Here is a 22,500-nt window from a genome sequence, read left to right as displayed (position 1 = left end):
TGGTATTCGGTACAGGTAACGAAAGATAGTCCGGGCTGTCACAATTGCAACAAAAACTCGGGTGAGGGCGATTGCTGTGGTCTGATTGAGTCTGTCGTCGCTTCCTTGTTTCTTACCTGCAATGTTTTTGACTCCTTTTAGTCTATACTTCTGTATTTTGACTTTTGCGAGCAACTTCATAGTCTATTAAATTGACTTTACGTTTAATATTCAAGTATTTATTGCCGTAATTTAAATGTTATTAATACTATTTACCTGATTCCCGCAGGGGGTTAGTGCCATCAGTGCTCCTTACCAGGTGATCTGCGGGCATTACTCACAGGTTTTTGCAGCGTTCCACTGCACCTATACTTAATCTCCATTCCCGCATCTTTGCTTTAACCTTGCTGTCTAACCACTCTAACTGTTACTTTTTAGTGCAACTTTGAGATTTCCTCCCAGTTCCGCCTTTAAATTCTTGTACTTCATCTCCTTTATTCCTTGAAATCTCTCTGTCTTAGAGTGCAATCATTGTTTGCCAGTGTCTTGCTGAATGGCCGAAAGTACTCCAGCCCTTGACTTGACACCTTGGTCATAAAATTCATAAAGATAGTATTTTTTTTTTTACCATAGTATTGTTCATTAACTATTGCTTCTTTTTCATTAACTGTTGCTTCTTTCTTTGCAGTTATGATGCACGGAGGAGGAGGTGAGAAACAAGATGGCGAACACCACCACCCGACTCGGCATCGAGATCTAATCACCTATGATCACCAGGTACTCGATGGCGAGATGTTTTTACAGGTAAGTGCAGAGAAGCTTCCCTTAAATTTGGGTATTGTTGGTTGCTGTCTTACGTATGTTACAGTAACCTGAGTTCACGAAATCCCTAGGGAATTTGTGGAATGAGCAACTCGCTTAGGAACGTTTGATCCCCGAGGGCTAGTACTAAACACGTCGAAACAGCGATTCATCTACTCTGTTTCGCAGTGTTTGGTACTACCCCCTGTGGGGTCAAATGTATTTCGCTGTGTTTAGTACTAACGCCCGGGGGATCAAGTGTCCCTAAGTGAATTTGACCCTCCACAGGGGCTGGTACTAAACAAGGCGAAACAGTATAGATGAATCACTGTTTCACCGTGTTTTGTACTAGCCCTTGGGGATCGAATTGGTCATTTCACAAATTCCATAGGATTTCGTGAAATCCCTGATTTCACATATTTACCGTAAAATATATACGTATAGATATGTATATACATGGTCAGATGGTTAACGTAACCACGTTGTTATATTCCGGATACGGTTTCGAATCCAATTTCGGGCGTCAGAATTTCTTCAGTTCGTTTTTCATTTGAATCTTAGGGATCGTAGTGACAGCCGTATCCAAATAATGAGACATCGAGAAGTTAAGAGACATTGTGGTTATTACAGTTACATGCGTAACATTTGAAAAATATATAGGTATATATATATATATATATATATATATATATATATATATATATATATATATATATATATATATATATATATATATATATATGTATACTATATACAATTTTTGCAAATGAAGGACTAAGATTTATCAAGTTTTTCACTTCTCATTGTTAGTTGCAAAACTAATCTGTCATATATATAATAATCTAGTATATATATATATATATATATATATATATATATATATATATATATATATATATATATATATATATATATATATATATATATATATATATATATATATATATATATTTACACGTGTGCGTTTGAAATAACAAACTTGCTCTCTCTCTCTCTCTCTCTCTCTCTCTCTCTCTCTCTCTCTCTCTCTCTCTCTCTCTCTCTCTCTCTCTGAAATTCAATAATGTGGTTATCAACATTCTTCTTCATCAAGTGTGTTTAATTCAGAGTTCATAAAAAGCGCTTTGGTACCAGAACGGACCCCACATTCATCGTAAACAAATGAAATAACTTTTTTAAACAACTCGCGTCACGCCACATTTGGAAGCTTCAACGAGTTCTTGAAATATAAATGAAAGTGCAAGCATTAATATCAATCTTGAATGAGGCAATTAAGGGGAATTAATTTTCTCTAGTGGATTTTAATGTGCGCTTGTGTCAATGCCGTGTCTTATCGCACTGAATAAACTTCTGAAGGTTAGTTGCTTTGCTATTCTGCTTAGAGAGATTAGGTGGGGATGCCCCGCTGTATTTGTTAGGGAAAAGTAGTTTTTGAATTTAAATACACTTGGTATAGTTCCAATAGATGACTTGAATACAAACGATAAAAGTAAAGGCTGGACAAACTTCCATTTGGAATAGTCAGCATTTTCAGAATAGAAAAATTTACTTAGTTATGAGCGAGTTTTTTCTGCTAAAAGCTTCTGAATGTTTTAATTTAGGTGGATTATCTTCCGTATTTACATATTTCAGGAGATATGGCTGGATCGACTGAATAATTCTCGTGTATATAATTACCACAGAGAGGAAATATCTTTGCGCTTTGAGCTTAAAACATTCTCCCGCTACTTCATTATGTATTATAATTAAATATAGGCAGATTTTCTGTTGATATAATTGTGGTTCCTCGTATGCTCACGAATATCACAAATCCTTGCCATACGATCTCGCCTTCTTCTATTCGTGTGCACGTGTAATACGTCAGAAATTGGATTTGAAATTGAATAATCCAATAATCCCCAGTTCAATGCGTCAGTCCTTTGAGAAAAAAGAGAATACGTTGCATGCTTCGAGAATAATCGAACTCTCTCTCTCTCTCTCTCTCTCTCTCTCTCTCTCAGCTAGATATATAAATACGTCTAGACTAAAAAAAAAAAAAAACTTCCAAGTCGTTGATCCTTCTTCAGGTTAACTTTTTCTTTCCTATGTTTTTCTTTTTTTTATTGGTTTTTTTTTCTGAGAAGAGAACGCACCATAAAATCTTATCCTAAAATGATATACTGGTATATCCCGCAATCATCTTTATCTGATAAAACTTTTCTGGCATACTGCGTTTTCGCTTATGTATGTATGTATGTATGTATGTCTGTGGGTTTATGTGTGCGTGTGTGTGTGTGTGCGCGCGAACGTTTTTGCGTGTTTGGATAAGATACGTTCTTATATATATATATATATATATATATATATATATATATATATATATATATATATATATGTGTGTGTGTGTGTGTGTGTGTGTGTGTGTGTGTGTGTGTGTGTGTTTTATACTGAGGTTTTATCGGTTTTGACAGTAAATAATATTTTCAGCAAATCAATTTCTTCCGACTGGAAAACGACTCATCATTACTGGAAATAAGTTCTATTGAATGATTGTGTATAGACCATTGTAACGAAATACTCGGAGCGGAGTTATTTACAGATACATAAACTTTCCCTTAATCGAACTTTGGAATTCAATACCTTTGACAATTAATTGTGGCAACAGAACATGGAAATTTGAAAGAAAGTAGGAGCATGACGAATAGAAAGAAATTTCTAAAGCGTCACAAATTGTACTGCAATAATGCACCCCAAAATCCTTTGCAGCGAAGGCCGGATAATGGACATAGTTTTACGGGTGTGTCAGTATTGCTGGAATTGGCTGCAAGTGTTCCTGGGTGGATTTTTTTTTTTACTCTTCCTTTTTTTTTCCCTCGCCATCTTAAAGAAGTTCGAAGGACATTATGGGTAAAAATTTTATTTCAGGAACTAACTGTTTGAGCTGAAAAGGTGTGATTTTACAAGAAAAATAGCGTATTATTTATGGCTGTATTCATTCTCTAGGCTACTGAATCTTGCCTTGATTCCCTTCTATGAAAAAAGAGTAACAGTTACATAGCCACAACATTATTCAGGCTATTTTCAAATATCATATTTTGCGTAAAATTACCAACATCTATTCGGCATTTCCCTATGAATTTACTGCAGTTTTTTTGTGGCTCAGTGGTCTAGATAGCAAAGGTATTTTCGTTGTCCCATGATATGTCTTTCAGTTAGACAAGGACAGTGAAGCGAAGCGCATAGTTCATGCGTTTTATCGCGCCATGCCAGAAAGAAAAATTAATAAAAATAATGGAGAGGTGAAAGACTGGACCTTAACATAGAATGTTATAGCTATGGAATGGACCATAATGATTATAGTTGTAACGTTTCACGTTATATTTTGCGTGTCTGTAGTTGGGAGGTTTTACCAGAAAATTAAGGTCTTTTTTTTTATGAAGTTTAGCTTAGCTTATCACTTACACATCAGCAACATTTTGATGTTATCCAGTATCCTCGTAGCCTCAGACTATATGCTGGATGGTGGCATAGGTCAATGGAATGGACCATAATGATTATAGTTGTAACGTTTCACGTTATACTGCGTGTCTGTAGCTGGGAGGTTTTACAAGAAAATTAAGGTCTTTTTTATAAGTTTAGGTTAGCTTATCACATACTCATCAGCAACATTTTGATGTTATCCAGTATCCTCGTAGCCTCAGACTATATGCTGGATGATGGCATAGGTCAAGACTCTCGTAGAGTGATGGTCAAAAACATTCAAAGTTGATTAATCAAAGAATATTAGGACTTCTGTGTTTAATTGAAGCCACTTCTGTATTTGGTTTTTCTATGATGTACTCATTTTAGTTACGTCATTGCACCTCAGCACAGAACTGACGCGCAATGTATATCAGTGTTCCCCAACGCCCGGAGGTGATACTGTTTGGAAATGACTACCATGCTGCCACTCCATTTTCCAACTTTCATATTTGAGTGCCATAACAGCACCATGAGATCCTGCAATGATTCATCTGGTTCGGACGTTGTCCAGAGTAAAATCAGTAACAGTGGCTTGTTCTTATATGTTTGCTAGGCCCTGTAGTGACTCAGCCAAGTTCTGATAGAAGTCATGCCTTTACAATGCTCTGGTTCAGTCAGGTCATGTGACATCTCAGCCGGTTAGTCAAAATGTTAAGTATATGCACTGTAGTAGAACATCTCTCAGGTCTGTTAACGAGCCAATTAGGAATTGTACCCTCAGTCAAGTCTTTTGGTGGTTACAACATATCCTGTATAGTGGCTTTACAGGTTCTGTAACGACTCGACGAGTTCATACATTGCAGAACAGATCCAGAGGCTGCTGTGATTTTCGTCTTTCTGAAGGATTGCTGAATCCCAGCTGACTGAAGATCGTGGTCTGGCGTGGAATGCAGTGGTCTCATTAACAGGTCTAAATCTTTTTTCAAGTGGTTGGTTTGGATCCATCCACTTTTTGGCAACAGTACTAATCAAATATGCCTTCACACTAGGTCGTTGCTTGCCAAGGTTATTTTTGGTGAATATACTAAAAACACAGTGTTGGTAGATGCAAAACACAGAAAAATTAACACGAAACGAGAAATATATCTTGTCACACCAACTAACAAATGGGAAAATACTGTTGCACAAACAATCAAAAGCTCACAAAATTCATGCAGTATTCTTAGGATAAAAGCATCAAATATTCTTTATATCTACCATTAAGGGTTGTTTTTTTAAAAGCATCAAATATTCTTTATATCTACCATTAAGGGTTGTTTTTTCATTCAGAGACTATAAATATTTTGATGTGGGTCGTTATTTATTCTTGTGCATCATATACATTGGTCTCTAAGGCTTAGCCTCAGTCGTTTTTGTAGTTTCTGTCCATGATACAGTCATTATATATATATATGTGTGTGTATATACATATATATAATTATATATAACATTATATTATATAATATATGTATATATATATATATATAATTATATAATATAATATATATATATATATATATATATATATATATATATATATATATATATATATATATATGTATGTATGTATAATGTCTGTGTGTATGTGTGAGAGAGACAGGCAGACAGACAGAGAACGTTCGTCTCTGTTGACTGGGCACGGTCCAGAGGTCCACACCAGACCTCTTACCCCCTCAACACCTTGCAACACTTAGGGCCGCCTTAGAGTCTGTTCTGGCACAAAGACGGCTTAATCCAAGCCAACCAGTGGCGAGGGTGCGTGTATAAATGCGTATGCTATTATCGCCTTAAGGTCTGTTCGCTAATTAGGAAATGCAGTTGCAGTGATTAAGTTTCCCTGCATTACAATTTCTTTCCTTTTTTTTATTATTTTTGACCGCTTGGAACGAAGGAAAGGTATCCCATATAAAAAAGAATTCTTTTGGCACGCGTTTGTTAGAGTACAAAAGAATTCCTTTAAGCTGGAGATCTCCTGCCGGATGCTCTTGCCCTTCTGGGAAGGACTCGAAGGAGGGAGGAAGCCCTTCGGAGTACTACCTCATCTGGAACTGCCGAACAACCACCTGTTAGCTACAGGGCATACGAGAGAGAGAGAGAGAGAGGAGGCACCTCAGTGGGCGTGGTAGCTCTTACTGCTGGGTGGGTGGACCCTCCTGACGGGTGGTTGCGTGGGTGCCACTCCACCGGGAGGAGGACCATTCGTGTTTCAAGCTGATGCAGCCCCGTCAGCGTTGCCCGTCGTAATGCAGACAAATAGTTCACGGACACGGAAGGCCCACTCACAACAACTTCTGGTTCACACACGCCTGCAGAGAGAGAGAGAGAGAGAGAGAGAGAGAGAGAGAGAGAGAGAGAGAGAGAGAGAGAGAAAGCTCTCAGCTTCAGGGATGAAGAAGGGATGTCCTTGCAGGGGTATTTCGTGTCATTTGAAGAGATTAACCGCTTTTTCTTCTTAGGTTCACATGAGTGAATGCTACTGGCCTTGGGTAGCTATCAGGAAACCTGAATTTTAACACTTATTACGGATTGCATGATGAATTGGGAATTGAGACTTTTCAGAGATGGGATGATTCTACACTTGCTGACATATTCGTGTTGTTTATACACACACACACACACACACACACACACACACATATATATATATATATATATATATATATATATATATATATATATATAGCATGTGTGTGTGAATGTTTGTTTATGTGTGTGTTGTTAATCCAGCATTACTACTATAATGATGAGTTGCGCAAGAATATAGTACAGTGTAAAATGGTTTTGTTACTTGCGGTTTTGTACAAAACTTCCCTTATGTTTATACCTGACTGTAAAATTACTTTTGCTCTTGCCCCTGTAATATATATAAATATTACAGAACCGTCTGTTTGTGAAACATATGTTTTTATCTGCACCTCAGAAAAAAGGAACTATTTTTCATTTAATCTGTGTTGCGTTTCTTTAAAATAGAATTATTTTTCAAGATAAAAGAAAACCTTTTCTGTTGTTCAAGAAAAGTAAACTAAGGCAGTACTGAAATGCTCACACGCGCATGTCCATTTTTCTAAAGAGGGAGATCGTGACATAGAGAGGGATTAGATCGTTTATATAGGTGGTTCCCAACCTGGGGCCATGGCAAATTCCAGGGGGGCCACTGAAAATTTTTTGGGAAGTTATGGGCTACAAAAATTCTACTCTGCTACCTCCTGGCTTTCGGTTTTAATCATTTTTTTTTTAATTTACGTTTTTTAAATCTATATTCAAACAGATTAAATGTGCATATTTAAATGACACTTGGTATTTTGTGAAGGTTATGACAAAATTGAGTTACTTTTTCCACTAATGATATTCAGGGCCGAGAGCCTAAAGAAGAAATAAAGATTCCAAAATGGTCAACGAGCTAAAAAAAGTTTGGGAACGACTGATCTGTATCACCATGAAGCGCTGATCTATGACCTTTCAACAATTCTTACCACTGCAGTCAACCTACGTCCTTTTTTTTGGTCAGAAAATGATTTGATCAGAAAATGACAAGACAGGTGGCGGTATCTGGCAACCTTGGCTAAAGGGGTGTTAAAGATTCTGGGCATTTAATCGTTCAGTGGGGACGCGTGTATGGAGAACAGAGTACAAGACAGATGATTTATTTGATATGATAAACTTTTATCTGTCAACGTATTGGATGTGGTTTTAGTTTTCTGTAAAAGAAAACTATTGTCCTGGCTTTGTCTGTCCGTCCGCACTTGATTCTGTCCGCACTATTTCTGTCCGTCCTCAGATCTTAAAAACTACCAAGGCAGGAGGGCTGCAAATTGGTATGTTGATCATCCACCCTCCAATCATCAAACATACCAAATTGCAGCCCTCTAGCCTCAGTAGTTTTATTTAATTTAAGGTTAAAGTTAGCCATAATCGTGCATCATAATCGTGCATCTGGCAACGATATAAGACATGCCACCTCTGGGCCGTGGTTAAAGATTCATGGGCCGCGGCTCATACAGCATTATACCGAGACCACCTAAAGATAGAACTATTTTCGGTGGCCTTGATTATACGCTGTACAGAAAACTCGATCGCGCTGAAGAAACTTCGGCGCATTTTTTACTTGTTTATAATTGTTGTCCCCGGCCATTATCAAAACACTATTTTCTTTAACTATGATTCATGTAATTGTAATTATAAACCGTTATTTTTTTTTCACTATTCTTACTTCATATTATTTTGTCTTATTAATCATACTTATGAAAATATTTTTTATATCAGTTTATTGGAGACCTTGATTAATACGCAAGCATATACAATTGCATATCAGTTTATCATACTTTTTCCGTATTATTTCAGAGGCTTTTAGGATAGCAAGAATCCCCTAAGTCGCTTTAATATCCCTTCTTTGCTCAGATTTGGATGACAGAGCGCCATAATGGGACGTATTTGTCACATTCTAGTGCCCATTATTCATACTTGATCACGATTTATGCTTCTTTATCATATATCGGCGTTCGGCCCGCTTTGCCTAAATGGATTATGGTTACGGCGACTCTTTGTGTTGACTGTGTTTGTATATTAAGTTTCTTAAAATGCTCGTTATCCACATTTTTGCTTAATCACTTGCCAATTGTTTTTCTGCGAGAAATTTTTTCCTTAGGTGGACAGTGAGGTATCCTTCATAACCAAAATAATATTATTGATATCGTCATTTTTATCGGAACCCATAGATTTTCAACGATTACTAAAGGCTTCAAAATTGTCCCACAGATTGTGCATATTGTTTGAATTTATAAGCGCAATATTTCTTCCAAATCTGAAGAAAATTTTTACCATTTGACGGTGACGCAAACATCCGCAAGGCGGTATTTGAGCTTTACAACATTCTGGTTATTTCCACCTTCCTTTGCTGCATATAAGGTGAAAGGCATCCCTCTTCCTTCTAAAAACCCTTGCATATTGTTGCTGGATGTCCGTTTAGAAACGTGTAACTCAGAATCCACGGAATGATAATATTGTTGAGCTGAAGTGAAGCCTCGGCTGCTTCGTCTATGAAGTTCATAAGATCACCGTTTGGTTAGGTTACCGTTGATGATATTTTTAACTAGATCTCTCTCTCTCTCTCTCTCTCTCTCTCTCTCTCTCTCTCTCTCTCTCTCTCTCTCTCTCTCTCTCATAGACTCACAACTGAGTAGACCCGTCTTCACTCCTTTAAGGAGGAAGGAACTGAATGAGTTTTTGTCCTTGAAAACCCTGTAAGCCTCTCTTGAAACATAAGCAGTGAGTTAGGTACTTGGTTATAAGTCAGCTGCTAAGGGTAGCCGCTCAGACAGACAGACAGACAGAGAGACAGACAGACACAAAGAATATAAAGAAAAAAATAGCAGCCGCAAGTGATCCGCACTGTCGAAATGTATATAATCGAGTATTCAAAAATGGGTGGGCATCGATAAGGTAATGCTCCCCAACCGGAACCCCCAGTTCATTTCCGGTGTAAACAATTAATCAGATAAGCTACTTCTTCCTTCAGATTGCAGCTTTACTGCGTTCTTTGGGAAATCACCAAGAGAACTTAGAGAGTGTAACGTACGCACGATGCAGAGAACAAGCACATTATTATTATTATTATTATTATTATTATTATTATTATTATTATTATTATTATGAAACCAATTGGCCGCTAACGTGACAACCCTCTTTCACAATAATAAGGCAGTCATATGTCATAGATAAATAAATAAAAAGGCAAAATAAGTGGAATTTAGCTCGTAAATATGTAAATAACGGAATTTCTTATGATATTCAGTATTTGGTCTATTATATATAACTGTTTTCATTTCTCAAAGAAGTGTACGCTTAATTTTAAAGTAAATAAACCTATGGCTTTCTGAGATTAATTATTTACCCCTGTACTTCGCTGTGTGTTCAAGTTAATTTTTCATCTATTTTTCTACGAATTTGAACTATTCTTATTTTCTTTACTGATGCTGCATTATCGTCAGCGATATAAACTACATTCTTGTAGACCCATACCCCATCGCTCTCCCTATCGCAAAACTGATATTTTGAGACATTTCTTTCTTTTTTCGTTGTGTTAAATTTCTATTCCAGTTCCGTTCCTCCTCCTCTTTCTCCGCAAACCTCAACTAATAGGAACTTTCCTCATTATAAGGTGATCGATCATTTTCTTACCCTTGCAAAGATATTACTATAAATTTTTTTTTCCCACGAAAGTAATATCACCAGAGTTTCACCCGCTAAATTATATTTTGCGAGAGAATAAAGAAGGAACGCGGTCTTCCTTTGTATTCAAATTTCGTTTTTCTTTTCCCCACAAGAATGATCGATAAAATCCCTTCTCACCTGCATTAGAGCACAACGACAGAGCGAAGCTATTTATTTATTTTTTTTTTTTCTGTTTCATTTTTATTTTTTTCTGCGGCGAAAACATAAGATTGTTCCATAAATTTATTTCTGGAATTTTCAAGATACGCTTTCGTTCCCTCTGTCCCCCCAGTCTTGCATTTCTGAGAAAGATATATTTGTGATTGCGAATTTCGACGATTTTATAAATTGTACGAGAAGAAGAAGAAGAAGAAGAAGAAGAAGAAGAAGAAGAAGAAGAAGAAGAAGAAGAAGAAGACGAGGAGGAGGAGGAGGAGGAGGAGGAAAATACAATTTGGCTCTTCGTCTCACCTTAATGTCGATATAGAAGTAATAAAAAATATTTGTCGTGGTTCTAGTATTAGGAAGGATTCAGAGAAGAAATCTGGGAAATCCGATTTATAATGTATAAAAAGTGACGTTGAATCGGAGACCTTTTGATCGAATCCAATTAGAGAAGGAAAGAAATACAGGGTAAGCCTATCTTCGAATAAGAAGAGCTCGAAAACCATCAGAAAAAGCCTAGTTTCGAGGAAAACAAAAACAACAATATCCGCAGCCATTTCACCAGAGATATGTCAGTTGTAATTCTACTTGGCTTAGTTGCAGAGGGAATCTGGGACTCTTCAGCCGCAGAAGAAAAGACCTAAGAACTTGACAGTAGTGGAAAAAATTCGGTGCCATGTGGACAAAAAAAAATCTCGTGTCATTCGACGGAAACTTAATCTGAAGATTTACAACAATAGAATAAAACTTTATAGCCAATCAAGTGAATGAACCTTTGAACCATCAGACTTTATAGAAGAGGGAGAAAAATCAGATATTCGACAGAAGAAGAAAACCTTCGGCGACGTTCGATTAAAAGGAATCGAAAAAGAAGAAAATCTGGGTGCATTCGATCGGGGCCACGTAGCGTGGAAGGCGACCGAGGTGTTGGTATGGTCCAGCCAACGATAATGAGAAGGTCGGGCGCACTCTTGATCCTGATGGATTGGGACCGCGCAGTGTGGGTTTGCGTGGCCCACCCAGGGGTAGAGAGAGGTTGCTGTTAGGGACATTAGAGAGATTATAATACCTTCAATGACCCACACACACACACTCCCACCACCAGGGTCAGGGATACCCGTCCACCTCCCCCCCCCCCAAAACACGGCCCTGGATTCTCCTGAACTCCATCGTCCAACCAGTCATTCTTGCAAGCCAATATTACCGGTGTCTCTTTGTATAAATTTTTCGTATTCGGGATTAGGGACTGACTCTCTCTCTCTCTCTCTCTCTCTCTCTCTCTCTCTCTCTCTCTCTCTCTCTCTCTTTCTCTCTTTCTTGCAAGCCAGTATTACTGGTGTCTCTTTGTATAAATTTTTCGTATTCAGGGGTTAGGGACTCTCTCTCTCTCTCTCTCTCTCTCTCTCTCTCTCTCTCTCTCTCTCTCTCTCTCTCTTTCTTGAAAGCCAATATTACCTGGTGTCTCTTTGTGTAAATTTTTCCTATTTCGGATTAGGGGGATCTCTCTCTCTCTCTCTCTCTCTCTCTCTCTCTCTCTCTCTCTCTCTCTCTCTCTCTCTCTCTCTCAGTTATTCTTGCAAGCCAATTTTACCAGTGTCTCTTTGTATAAATTTTTCTTATTTGGGAATAGGCTCTCTCTCTCTCTCTCTCTCTCTCTCTCTCTCTCTCTCTCTCTCTCTCTCTCTCTCTCTCTCAGTGATTCTTGCAGTCCAATTTTACTGGTGTCTCTTTGTATAAATTTTTCTTATTTGGGATTAGGGACTCTCTCTCTCTCTCTCTCTCTCTCTCTCTCTCTCTCTCTCTCTCTCTCTCTCTCTCTCTCTCTCAATCTTAGTAATTCTTTGCAAGCCAATATTTCCGGTGTCTCTGTATAAATTTTTCGTATTCAGGATTAGGGTCTCTCTCTTTCTTCTCTTTCTCTCTCTTCGTCTCTCTCTCTCTCTCTCTCTCTCTCTCTCTCTCTCTCTCTCTTGAAAGCCAATATTACCGGTGTCTCTTTGTATAAATTTTTTTGTATTCGGGACTAGGGTCTCTCTCTCTCTCTCTCTCTCTCTCTCTCTCTCATAAAAACAGTATTCGCGTGGCAGGTAAGAGCGTATAAAAAAATATAGTTCAGCGTGAAAGCGAGGATATCACATGCGCAGCGAAGCAAAATCAGAGAGAAAGAGTCAAGGAGAGAGAGGTAGAGGGAGGGAAAGATGCGACAAAAACTTGAAAGCATTTTAAAATGTCTTAATATAATAAAGGAAATTTAAATTGACAATTTTAAGTGGAGAATTTCACAGCTGCGTGCGCATCGCTGCTGAAATTAACATTATTGCTATTAGGAGAGGTAGCAATATTAGGATTAAAATATTTCCTCCAATTTTGCTAATCCCATCTAAGCATGACCAGATGCAATTATAAAGGTTTATTATGGTAATTACTATAAAACCATCGTGAGGAGCAAGAATGAAAAATTAAGAGCGTTTTTACAGACTCGTCGTTTTATTAAAGAGTAACAGTTCTCAGGGAATTATTCCTAGATACCTTGCGAGCTGGTTCAAACCCCTTGTCTATGTGCTCTTAAAGTGTGTGTGTGTATATATATATATATATATATATATATATATATATATATATATATATATATATATATATATATATATATATATATATATATATATATATATATATATATATATATATATATATATATATATATATATATATATATATATAATGTACGTATATATATAAATGCCTTTGTGCATATATGCATATAAGTGCGTATGCTTTTATACATAATGTCTCTAATGCAGACTTACACTGAATATCGGTCGAACTAATATCACCGGAAAGGAGAATACAACATGAAAAGAAAATAACAGGGAAAGCGGTAAAAATGGTGGTTTCGAAAACGGGAGCGAGGGTAGTAGGAAAGAAAAATGAGATAAAATAGAAAAGAAAATATCGGCAATAATAACAATATTTATCGAAACCCACGGTGGTTTACTCTCTCTCTCTCTCTCTCTCTCTCTCTCTCTCTCTCTCTCTCTCTCTCTCTCTCTCTGCGTCCGTCTGCCGTGAGGGAAAATATTGCATTATATCATTTCCTCGTCCCTTTTCCCAATTACGTATGCAATTCCACCTTCCGGAAGTGGTTGTCATACCGTGATGGATTAGTTATTGCGGTCACTCGGGGGGGAAAAGGTGCGGGGCTTGGCGGCCGCACTCTCTCTCTCTCTCTCTCTCTCTCTCTCTCTCTCTCTCTTCTAGGGAAGGAAGGAGTCAAGGATACTCCGTGTTTCCCTGCAAAGTTTCTGCGGAGTTTGTTGATACTGAGGTTGTGCAAAGCGCGTCAGCGCGCGCATTTGCACGCGCGTCCACACTCAAACAGGTAGATCGATAGATAGAAAGTGAGCTTCAATTTTAAAAAAGGTGGTTTCAGAGCAAAAGGAGTGAATTGTCCCTATCACATTCATCCAAAGCAATAGTAGATTCGTTCACCAGTAAGCCTTATAAGAAGATGGTTTGTTGATACTGCGCTTGCAAAGCGCATCAGCACGCGCATTTGCACGCGCGCACAGGAAAGCAGGTAGATCGATAGATAGATAGCTTCAATTCTAAAAATGGTGGTTTCACCAGTAAACCGTAGAATAGGATGCGGTTTCGTAGAAAGATAAGATGGCGGATCCTTCCAGGTTCGTTCTTTCACTGGTGAGTCGAGAATAGTATTTTCTGCAGATATCTTCCATTGCATTGATTGCTTCATAGGCTTTTCAAGGTGGCTCATCAGCAATGAGTCGGCCCCTTCCACACACGCTGCGCCCATCATCCTCGACTTGTCAGCATTTTCGTTTCCCGGATGCTGAGATTTCTTTTAGAAAATACTCTCATGTTTCCCATTCCTCCGTCTTCCTAAGGAATAGATAACGATGGTAATACCATATTACAGAATTCTCTCTCTCTCTCATCATGGTCTCTGAAAGGAAACATAAAAACAATTCTGAATGGAAGACATTTTCGTAAGACTCTCGAATACCTGAATTCTTGATATTATAATCAGGTGAACCCGGATTTCTATTTTTCTCCTGTTAGTATCCGTCGTGGGGAGAGAAAGAAATCCCCATGACGAAGGGGATCTATTGGGAAATTGGGGGAGGAACGGGAATGCAAGTGAGAAATGGGGATTTCGTAAATGAGACCGTTTGCTTGGGAAATAATACGGTTTGACTGTTATGGAAGGCAGAGCGAGATTGGGCGGGGGGACGAAGGACTGGGCAAGTCTGCTTGCTCCAGGCGTCTGAATTATGGAGTTACCCTTTGAAAGGTGTCATTATTATTATTATTATTATTATTATTATTAGTAGTATTATTAGTAGTAGTGATAACATTCTCTATTCTTTTATTTCTTCGATTCCTCCATCTGTGCTGCTAATGGGAGCCAACCACCGCCTCATTATCATCATCATCATCGTCTCTTGTTATCATTGTTATTAAACATCACCTCAAAGTATCATCAGTTGTGGCGTTATCATCATCATCATCATCATCTTCTTCTTCATCCTGCAGCGGATAGGAAAATTGTCACTTTGACCGTATTCATTATCGAGGGAGAAGTACTTTGGGTAATTGAATTTTGTTGTTTATAAAAAGAAAATTGGAAAATTGATTGTGACCATTGAATAAGTAGCTGGTGTACTTGTATATATATATATATATACATATATATATATATATATATATATATATATATATATATATATATATATATATATATATATATATATATGTATGTATATATATATGTATATATGTATATATACAGTATATGTGTATGTATATATATTTTATATATATATATATATATATATATATATATATATATATATATATATATATATATATATATATACACACCATGCGCCTTTTTCCTCTCGAAAAATGGGTTCACCAGGAGAATACAACCTTCCAATTTATTAGAAAGTATGAAAGGATGACGTTGCGAGCCCCACATACCATTTTTGCTAGGACCCAGCAGACTTTTATCTTTCACCTCACACCTTTTTTCTCTTAAAGTGGTTAACGCCAGAAGGTGTTTGCTTCTGAGGTGAAATTGCTGGTCCCATGCCTGTCTTTGACGTCCAGCTGACGATAGAACCAATTCAGTTCGCTACCACTGAGTTATAAAATAAATGCGGCCGTTAACACAAGCCTTGACTGTTCATGTATATATTTTTTGCTGTTAGAAAAATGACCGTGATTGGCAGCTGCATCATAGAAGTAGATGAGGTTTTACGTGATTTTGTCGAAATATTTGTAAATGATTTTGATGCAGAGGATGTAATTTTTTAGGGTATATATGTGTATGTATATATATATATATATATATATATATATATATATATATATATATATATATATTACTGTGGGGGCCGGACAGAATCCCGAATGCCATAATCCCGACAGCCACAAACCCGACAGTCAAAATCTCTGCAGGCCAATATACCGACAAGCTCAAAATCCCGACAGAAAACATTCATTTTGTTTTCTTGAATGATTTTGTTGGTTAAAAAAAATAATGATGATATTAAATATATAATTGAAATATAGGTTCACATTTGAATGAGGGATCAGATGTAAATGTATAATTAAAAGAGTGTAAGTGTACGTAATTATTTTCAAACCATATAACGACATCGTCCCCTTCTCCTGGCAAATAAGATTTTAAAACTTTGAAAGTTTCCGGAATTTCATTCAACGGAAGAAATGCCAAGGTAAATAAATGTCGTGTCAGTAAACTAAAGTTTTCATCATTGCTGTAGCGAATTGATAATCCAGTCGACTGAATTCTTCGGCATAAACACTTTGCCGTAAATGGAAAAAACAAAATTTGCTGACGGCGTTAGGAAATTCGCTTTTTAGAAGCTTGAATTGCAGCTAATTCCAAATCTGATGTTATAGACTGTCAGTCAAATCTTGAAACAAGCGTATATTTATACATGGCCTCACTCTTCCCTCCCTGTCATTAAAGCGTACACAAGTGAAAGACCCTACCTGCGATTTTCACATCTCACAGGTGCATGAATTGTGCACAGCTGGTAAAATAAAAGTACCATCCATGATCCAATATTGAGCATCTGATAATCTCATCAAATTTGCTGCTGTAGTGAATACCAAAAGTCTGTCATCCACTGCTTTAGAATCTCTTGCCAAAAATAAATCACAATTTAGTATAAGTCTTAGTTTTGGCAGGATGCTGATTTCTTCTAATGACCTTCGTTCTGATGGACGCTCACACTGACTAATCCGCTTTATACGCAATCTTTCTTAATTAAAGCATCTTTGGAAGGTAGAAGACATGGTAAATATTTTGAGGAGTAGAAACGGAACTTGATTGAATAATTAGACACGGTCGGTCTCTTGTTGATTCTGCTTGTATTTTCACCTCGTGCATGATTTTTGCAACACCAGCAGGACTTGCACAAGGAGAGTGATTGTGTTCAACAAGTTTTGTTAGTGAATTCTTTCCATTTACAAGTTTAGTAACTGCTCTGCTTTTACAGTAATCAGATTGACGAAATTCACAGCATCAGTAATAAGAATCGCTTATGTTTTTATCCTTCATCATCAAATATCCACGTGCGTTGATTTTATCTTTTCCTTTTTGTGTAAAAATCGTTTCACAAGCGTCTTCCATTTTCATGGGAGGTTTAGAAATAATATAAACTTCAAAATTATATGTGAGGTTTAGACTATTCTCATAAGCAAACTAAAGAATAAATGCATAGACAGGACTTTATGCACAGTGTATGAAGAGAGAGGAATTGAGAAGTGGGCTATATACGGGTATACAAAAAAGAGGCAATTGGTCTTTTACTTTTAACACAAATGTGTTGTTAACATAGGATTAATTGTTGTCTTTTAACAATTACCATCTTAACTAAACAAATGTTCGATACGCACGCATACACACATACACACACACATACAAATAAACCAACACAAACATAAGCATATGTAAATACTTTATGTGGGGATTTTGGGTGTCGGAATTTTGGTCTTGTCGGTATCTTGGCCTGTCGGGATTCTGGCTGTCGGGATTGTGTCCGTCGGGATTGTGGCAGTCGGAATTGTGACCCAGACACCCATATACTGTATATATACAGAGAGAGAGAAAGAGAGAGAGAGAGAGAGAGAGAGAGAGAGAAAGAGAGAGAAAGGTGTAAGTCTCAGGAGAGAGAGAGAGAGAGAGAGAGAGAGAGAGAGAGAGAGAGGGAGAGAGAGAGAGATAGAGTTAGAGAGAGAGAGAGAGAGAGAAAGGTGTAAGTCTCAGGGGTAAATTAGATTAGCAGATTCTCATAAATTACTGATGTTCACTACCACAGGGAAAAGTTACCCAAAATTTACACCTTCGTGATATATTTTCTTGCTGCTTAATTCCAAGCCACCTTGAAATAAGAAGAAAATTGAAAATTATATTCAGTAAATTCGAAAGAGCGAGGCTTTGGAACAGTAGAATATCACAAAATAAGTAAAGTCAGCATATTTGAAAACTAAGCGATTGATTAAAACATCGTCGGGTAACCACGAGAGACGAACTGAAATTCTATTAATTTTGATCATGAATAAAGAAAAGTATCAAGGCAATGCTTTCATACCCTGAGAATATATATACATATATATATGTGTGTGTCTGTGTATGTATAAACTGTATGTATATATATATATATATATATATATATATATATATATATATATATATATATATATATATATACCTATATATAATTATATACATATATATATATATATATATATATATATATATATATATCCACCTTTATATTAAGCCCTCTGAAACAGGCTTTGAAATAAAGCAGATTGTATATAAACATCGATACAGAAATACAATCTCAATCAGAGTGAAACCAAAGTGCAGATTGAGAATGTATGTGGTTCCGAAGATGCTCTCATTACTGAACACTTTCGGCCATTCAATGCTTAAGGCAGTGAAAAGAGGGAGTTGGATTGGTTGGAAAAAAGATAAATAGATTAGAGAAGTAGAGGACAAGAAGTACAAGGACGTAAAGATGAAACTACAGTAGACGTAAACCCCATTGTTGTACTAAAACAAGCAGTTAGAGATGTTGGACATCAAGACTGAAGAATGGAAGCTGAAATGGAGGTTAAATCAAAGCTTAAAAGTAGATCCAGCTATGGGCCGAAGGGACGCTGCAAACACCTAGATATGCCTACATTACGCCACGTGAGGTTTGCTAGTGGCATCACCTCCCTACTGTGTAATCTTGTAAAAATCATTAGAATATGAAATTATTCTGCTTGTATAGTAATCTTTCCAGTCATTCTCTTTGCTTCCACTGTGCCTGACGATAATTGTGTGATTGTTATCCAATCATTTCGTTCTCCATTATTTGCAAATCGAGCTAAGAATAGCTAAGGAAGTTTTGAATGCGTGCAGGTACAAATCTTAGAAGATTGTGAGTTCATGTATATTACCGGCCTAAAAAAAAAAAAGATAGGGTTGTCATCGGAAAGGAAGGATAGTTTCATTCATTAAAGACCTACCCCAAGAATTTGGGTCTTGACCAGGAGCAGATTGATCTAGAGTAGTATCACACACGTACGGAAGAGAAAGAGTGAGAGAGAAATTTATATAAATATCGCTGCTCTCATGCGCCGAAGTCATAAATCAAAGCGAGAAGGAGCCAAGTGTTGCACTATACTACCGCCATTCTTACAACTGCACCTCTTCCTCCCCCCGCCCCCACGCCCCCTACAGCCAGCACGACAGGACAGAAGGGCCGGCAATCATCCCCACATCATCATGCACTCGGTGAATGGCGAAGAAACGAGAACAGAATCGTGTCGTGGGCGTCGGGCCTCGTAGTATCCTCCATAGCATGTGTGTACACCAGGATGACATACGACATCACGTGCCTCGGGTCATAATTTATCGGTCCTCTCATGATAATCGAGGTTTATATCGTGTTTGAGTCTAATATAAAACGTTTCATGCCGTTCGAGCTTCGACATGAGGCCTCCTCTCTCACGCACTGGTCACACCCCCGCGCCTACCCAAAACACCCTCTCCCCAAAAAAAAGGAGAGATGAAAGGGAAGATGGTAGCCTTCATCTTGTGTGTCTCTCTCGGCGACTCCTCTCGGAGGCGCCTTCGCTGAGATGCTACGGTTTCGGCTATCTGTTGCGCTTCGCTGCGTGACGTCGTCGATGGGAAGGTGCGGCAGAGGTGATTGTATTGCGGTTGAATGTCCTTTGAGATTAAGGGAACATCTTAAGCCTATTGATATCTCTGATTTAATTGGCGACGAGGTAACGGATATGTCAATTATCTCATGTTTCAATTAGGAGCTTTCTTGCCAACACTTCGTCATGCATCTGGCAAGTGGAGGCAATCTGTTGAAGTACTTTACACCTCTGGATGATAAATCACCAGAAGAAGAAAAAGAAGAAGACGAAGAAGAAGAGGAATGAGGAAGTCGTTGTGTGCATACATTCCTCCGTGACAAAAAGGACCCGAGATTGGCCCTATCATGCGTTTGCATGATTTTGAAGGTGAAGGAGAGAGCGTGAGATCCGAGCCAAGTGCCTTATTACATATGAATTCATGTCATGCGCTTGCGTGCGTGTAACGACGCGTATGTGTTTGTGTGTGTGTGTGTGTGCAGGAATGAATGGGGGATATAGAACGGAAGCAGAAGTTAGCCCCGGCCCGGCCCTTGTCATGATCGTATTTCATCTGTCGTGCAACTTATGACCTGGGGTTGTCCTTCCCTGCGCCTTTGGGGCCGTCCTCTTGATGTACTGCTGCCATTACCGGGCTCCTCCCGCCGCCGCCGCCGCCGTCGCCTCCGCCTCCGCCGCCGCCACAGGTGCCTGAAGGCATTCCACGTGCTTTTGGGGCCCTGCGTGCGTCTATGGTGTGGAGACACACGAGGGAGTTTGTGACACAAAACTCCTGTTGTGATAGCGCTCTCGCACGCCACGTCACACAGAAGGTGGGGGGTATTTTCTTCCATGTTAGAACTCATCAGGCATGTGGTAAGAGAGAGAGAGAGAGAGAGAGAGAGGGGCGTTTTTCGTGTCCTTGCCTTATCAGTCCAGCCCAATTTTTAGTGTCGAAATTCACGCTTTCTTAAAGTTACTTTGGAGAGTGTCAATAGTTCCTTGCGCAGATCCTTCCGGTTTCGTACCTTGGTAGTCTAAAGCACTTGACATTAAAAGAGAGAGAGAGAGAAATAAAAGAATCATTAGGAAAAGAATTATACGGGCAGCGTGTCTTCCCCATGATATTTCGGTTTCAGGAAAAAGTAAAAAAAAAAAACTGAATACAATGAATTTTTTTTTTATCTTGTTTCTCATATCGTTATTAATTTATGAAAGAGTTTATTCATTACGCGTTTTATGCGTTCGGTTTTGTTGGCTGTGGCAGAACGAAAATACAGTTAACAAAGACAGGATGCTGTTTTTTTTTTCTAGACATCGTATCGTCAGCTATCAGCTGCAGAAATCTAACTATTATTATTATTATTATTATTATTATTATTATTATTATTATTATTATTATTATTATTATTATTATTATTATTATTATTATTGCTGTAAAGACAATGCTATTTTTATTGTCAGATTCAGAAAACCAAAATCACTTCTGATAGTTTTTTTTATTCATGGAAATTTTTATTATAAATAGATAGATAGATAGATAGATAGATAGATAGATAGATAGATAGATCGAGTGAGAGGAAAGCAAGCACTGAAGGCGAGGGATAACCATGAACAAATATAAAGATAGAGAGAAGGAGAAATTGTGATTATCTTCTGCAAAAAATAAATTATTTTTCCATTTGATATTTATTATTTAGGATTAATCACATAAGGAGATAATAATGAAAAAAGAGAGGCAATCAAATAACAATCAGTATTCTGGATGTATGGACAGTAGAAGTATAAAACTGAGAGCAGATTATTGTAAAAAGTAAAATTTGGGATGGTTTTAAAAAATGAAATTTGATATGTAACTAAAGTGGAAGAAGATATTGAGGAACAAAATGATGGGATTTACAAGACTGTAAGAGAAAGTGTTCTTTATGGAAAGGGCAACATCTGAGTCACTAAAGAATAAACAGGAAAAAAAATATGAGAAAAATGATAGAAACCTTTAGGGAAAAATCGGGTACACATTGATGGATAAAGCGAGAAGACAATTCAGAAATGAATTCAATATAAAATTTATAAAATAGCTTGGAAAAGAAAAAATGGAAAAAAGGTGACCCCAAAATCTGTTATTCGAAAAAATGCAAAACAACTGCAAAAAACAGGCAGACGGATCAAAATAACAACAGGGCTCCTGTTTCCTCGTGTCGAACCGCCGCTGGGTCCAAAGGGAAGGTCCCGAAGTAAACAGCTGACGCACATGGAATCTAGCGTGCTAGCGCTAGCAGAAGACGTTGTCTGGGGGGGAGGGGCGGTTTATGGGGAGGGGGGGTGATCAGAGGAACCCAGAAGGGTGACGACTTTCATCTACGTCATCATCGGAGATGTTGGTGGCCGGGGAGGGGTGGGAGGAGGGGAATGGTAGAGGGGAAGGGAAACACGGATGCTGCTTCTGTGTACTGGACATCACGAGATGGTTTTAGGTACATTTACCCTCTCTCTCTCTCTCTCTCTCCCTCCCCTCTCTGGGGAGGTGGAGATGAATGGGAGTAGGGGGGATGCTCAGGAGAAGGGGAGGGGAGGGGAGATCTCTCACACCGCTCTCCCCACCCCCTTTTGTGCACAGCTGATCTCTTCATGGAATGTCAGCACGAACGACACACATACACATATAGCTTGCACACA

General features: G+C 38.0%; 1 protein-coding gene across 2 annotated transcripts in view; it reads left to right on the top strand.

Annotated features, from left to right (window-relative positions):
- Nucleotides 1–22,500, top strand: part of ss (spineless) — a 483,824-nt gene that overhangs the window by 289,871 nt on the left and 171,453 nt on the right. For both annotated transcript variants that reach the window (XM_067126243.1, XM_067126244.1), the window contains exon 3: nucleotides 668–783. In XM_067126243.1, the coding sequence (XP_066982344.1) occupies nucleotides 668–783 (116 nt within the window). The remainder of the gene's footprint in view (nucleotides 1–667; nucleotides 784–22,500) is intronic.

Source organism: Macrobrachium rosenbergii, chromosome 24, assembly GCF_040412425.1.
Source record: "Macrobrachium rosenbergii isolate ZJJX-2024 chromosome 24, ASM4041242v1, whole genome shotgun sequence".
In the NCBI taxonomy this organism is placed as follows: domain Eukaryota; kingdom Metazoa; phylum Arthropoda; class Malacostraca; order Decapoda; family Palaemonidae; genus Macrobrachium; species Macrobrachium rosenbergii.
This window is presented reverse-complemented; position numbering and strand designations above follow the sequence as displayed.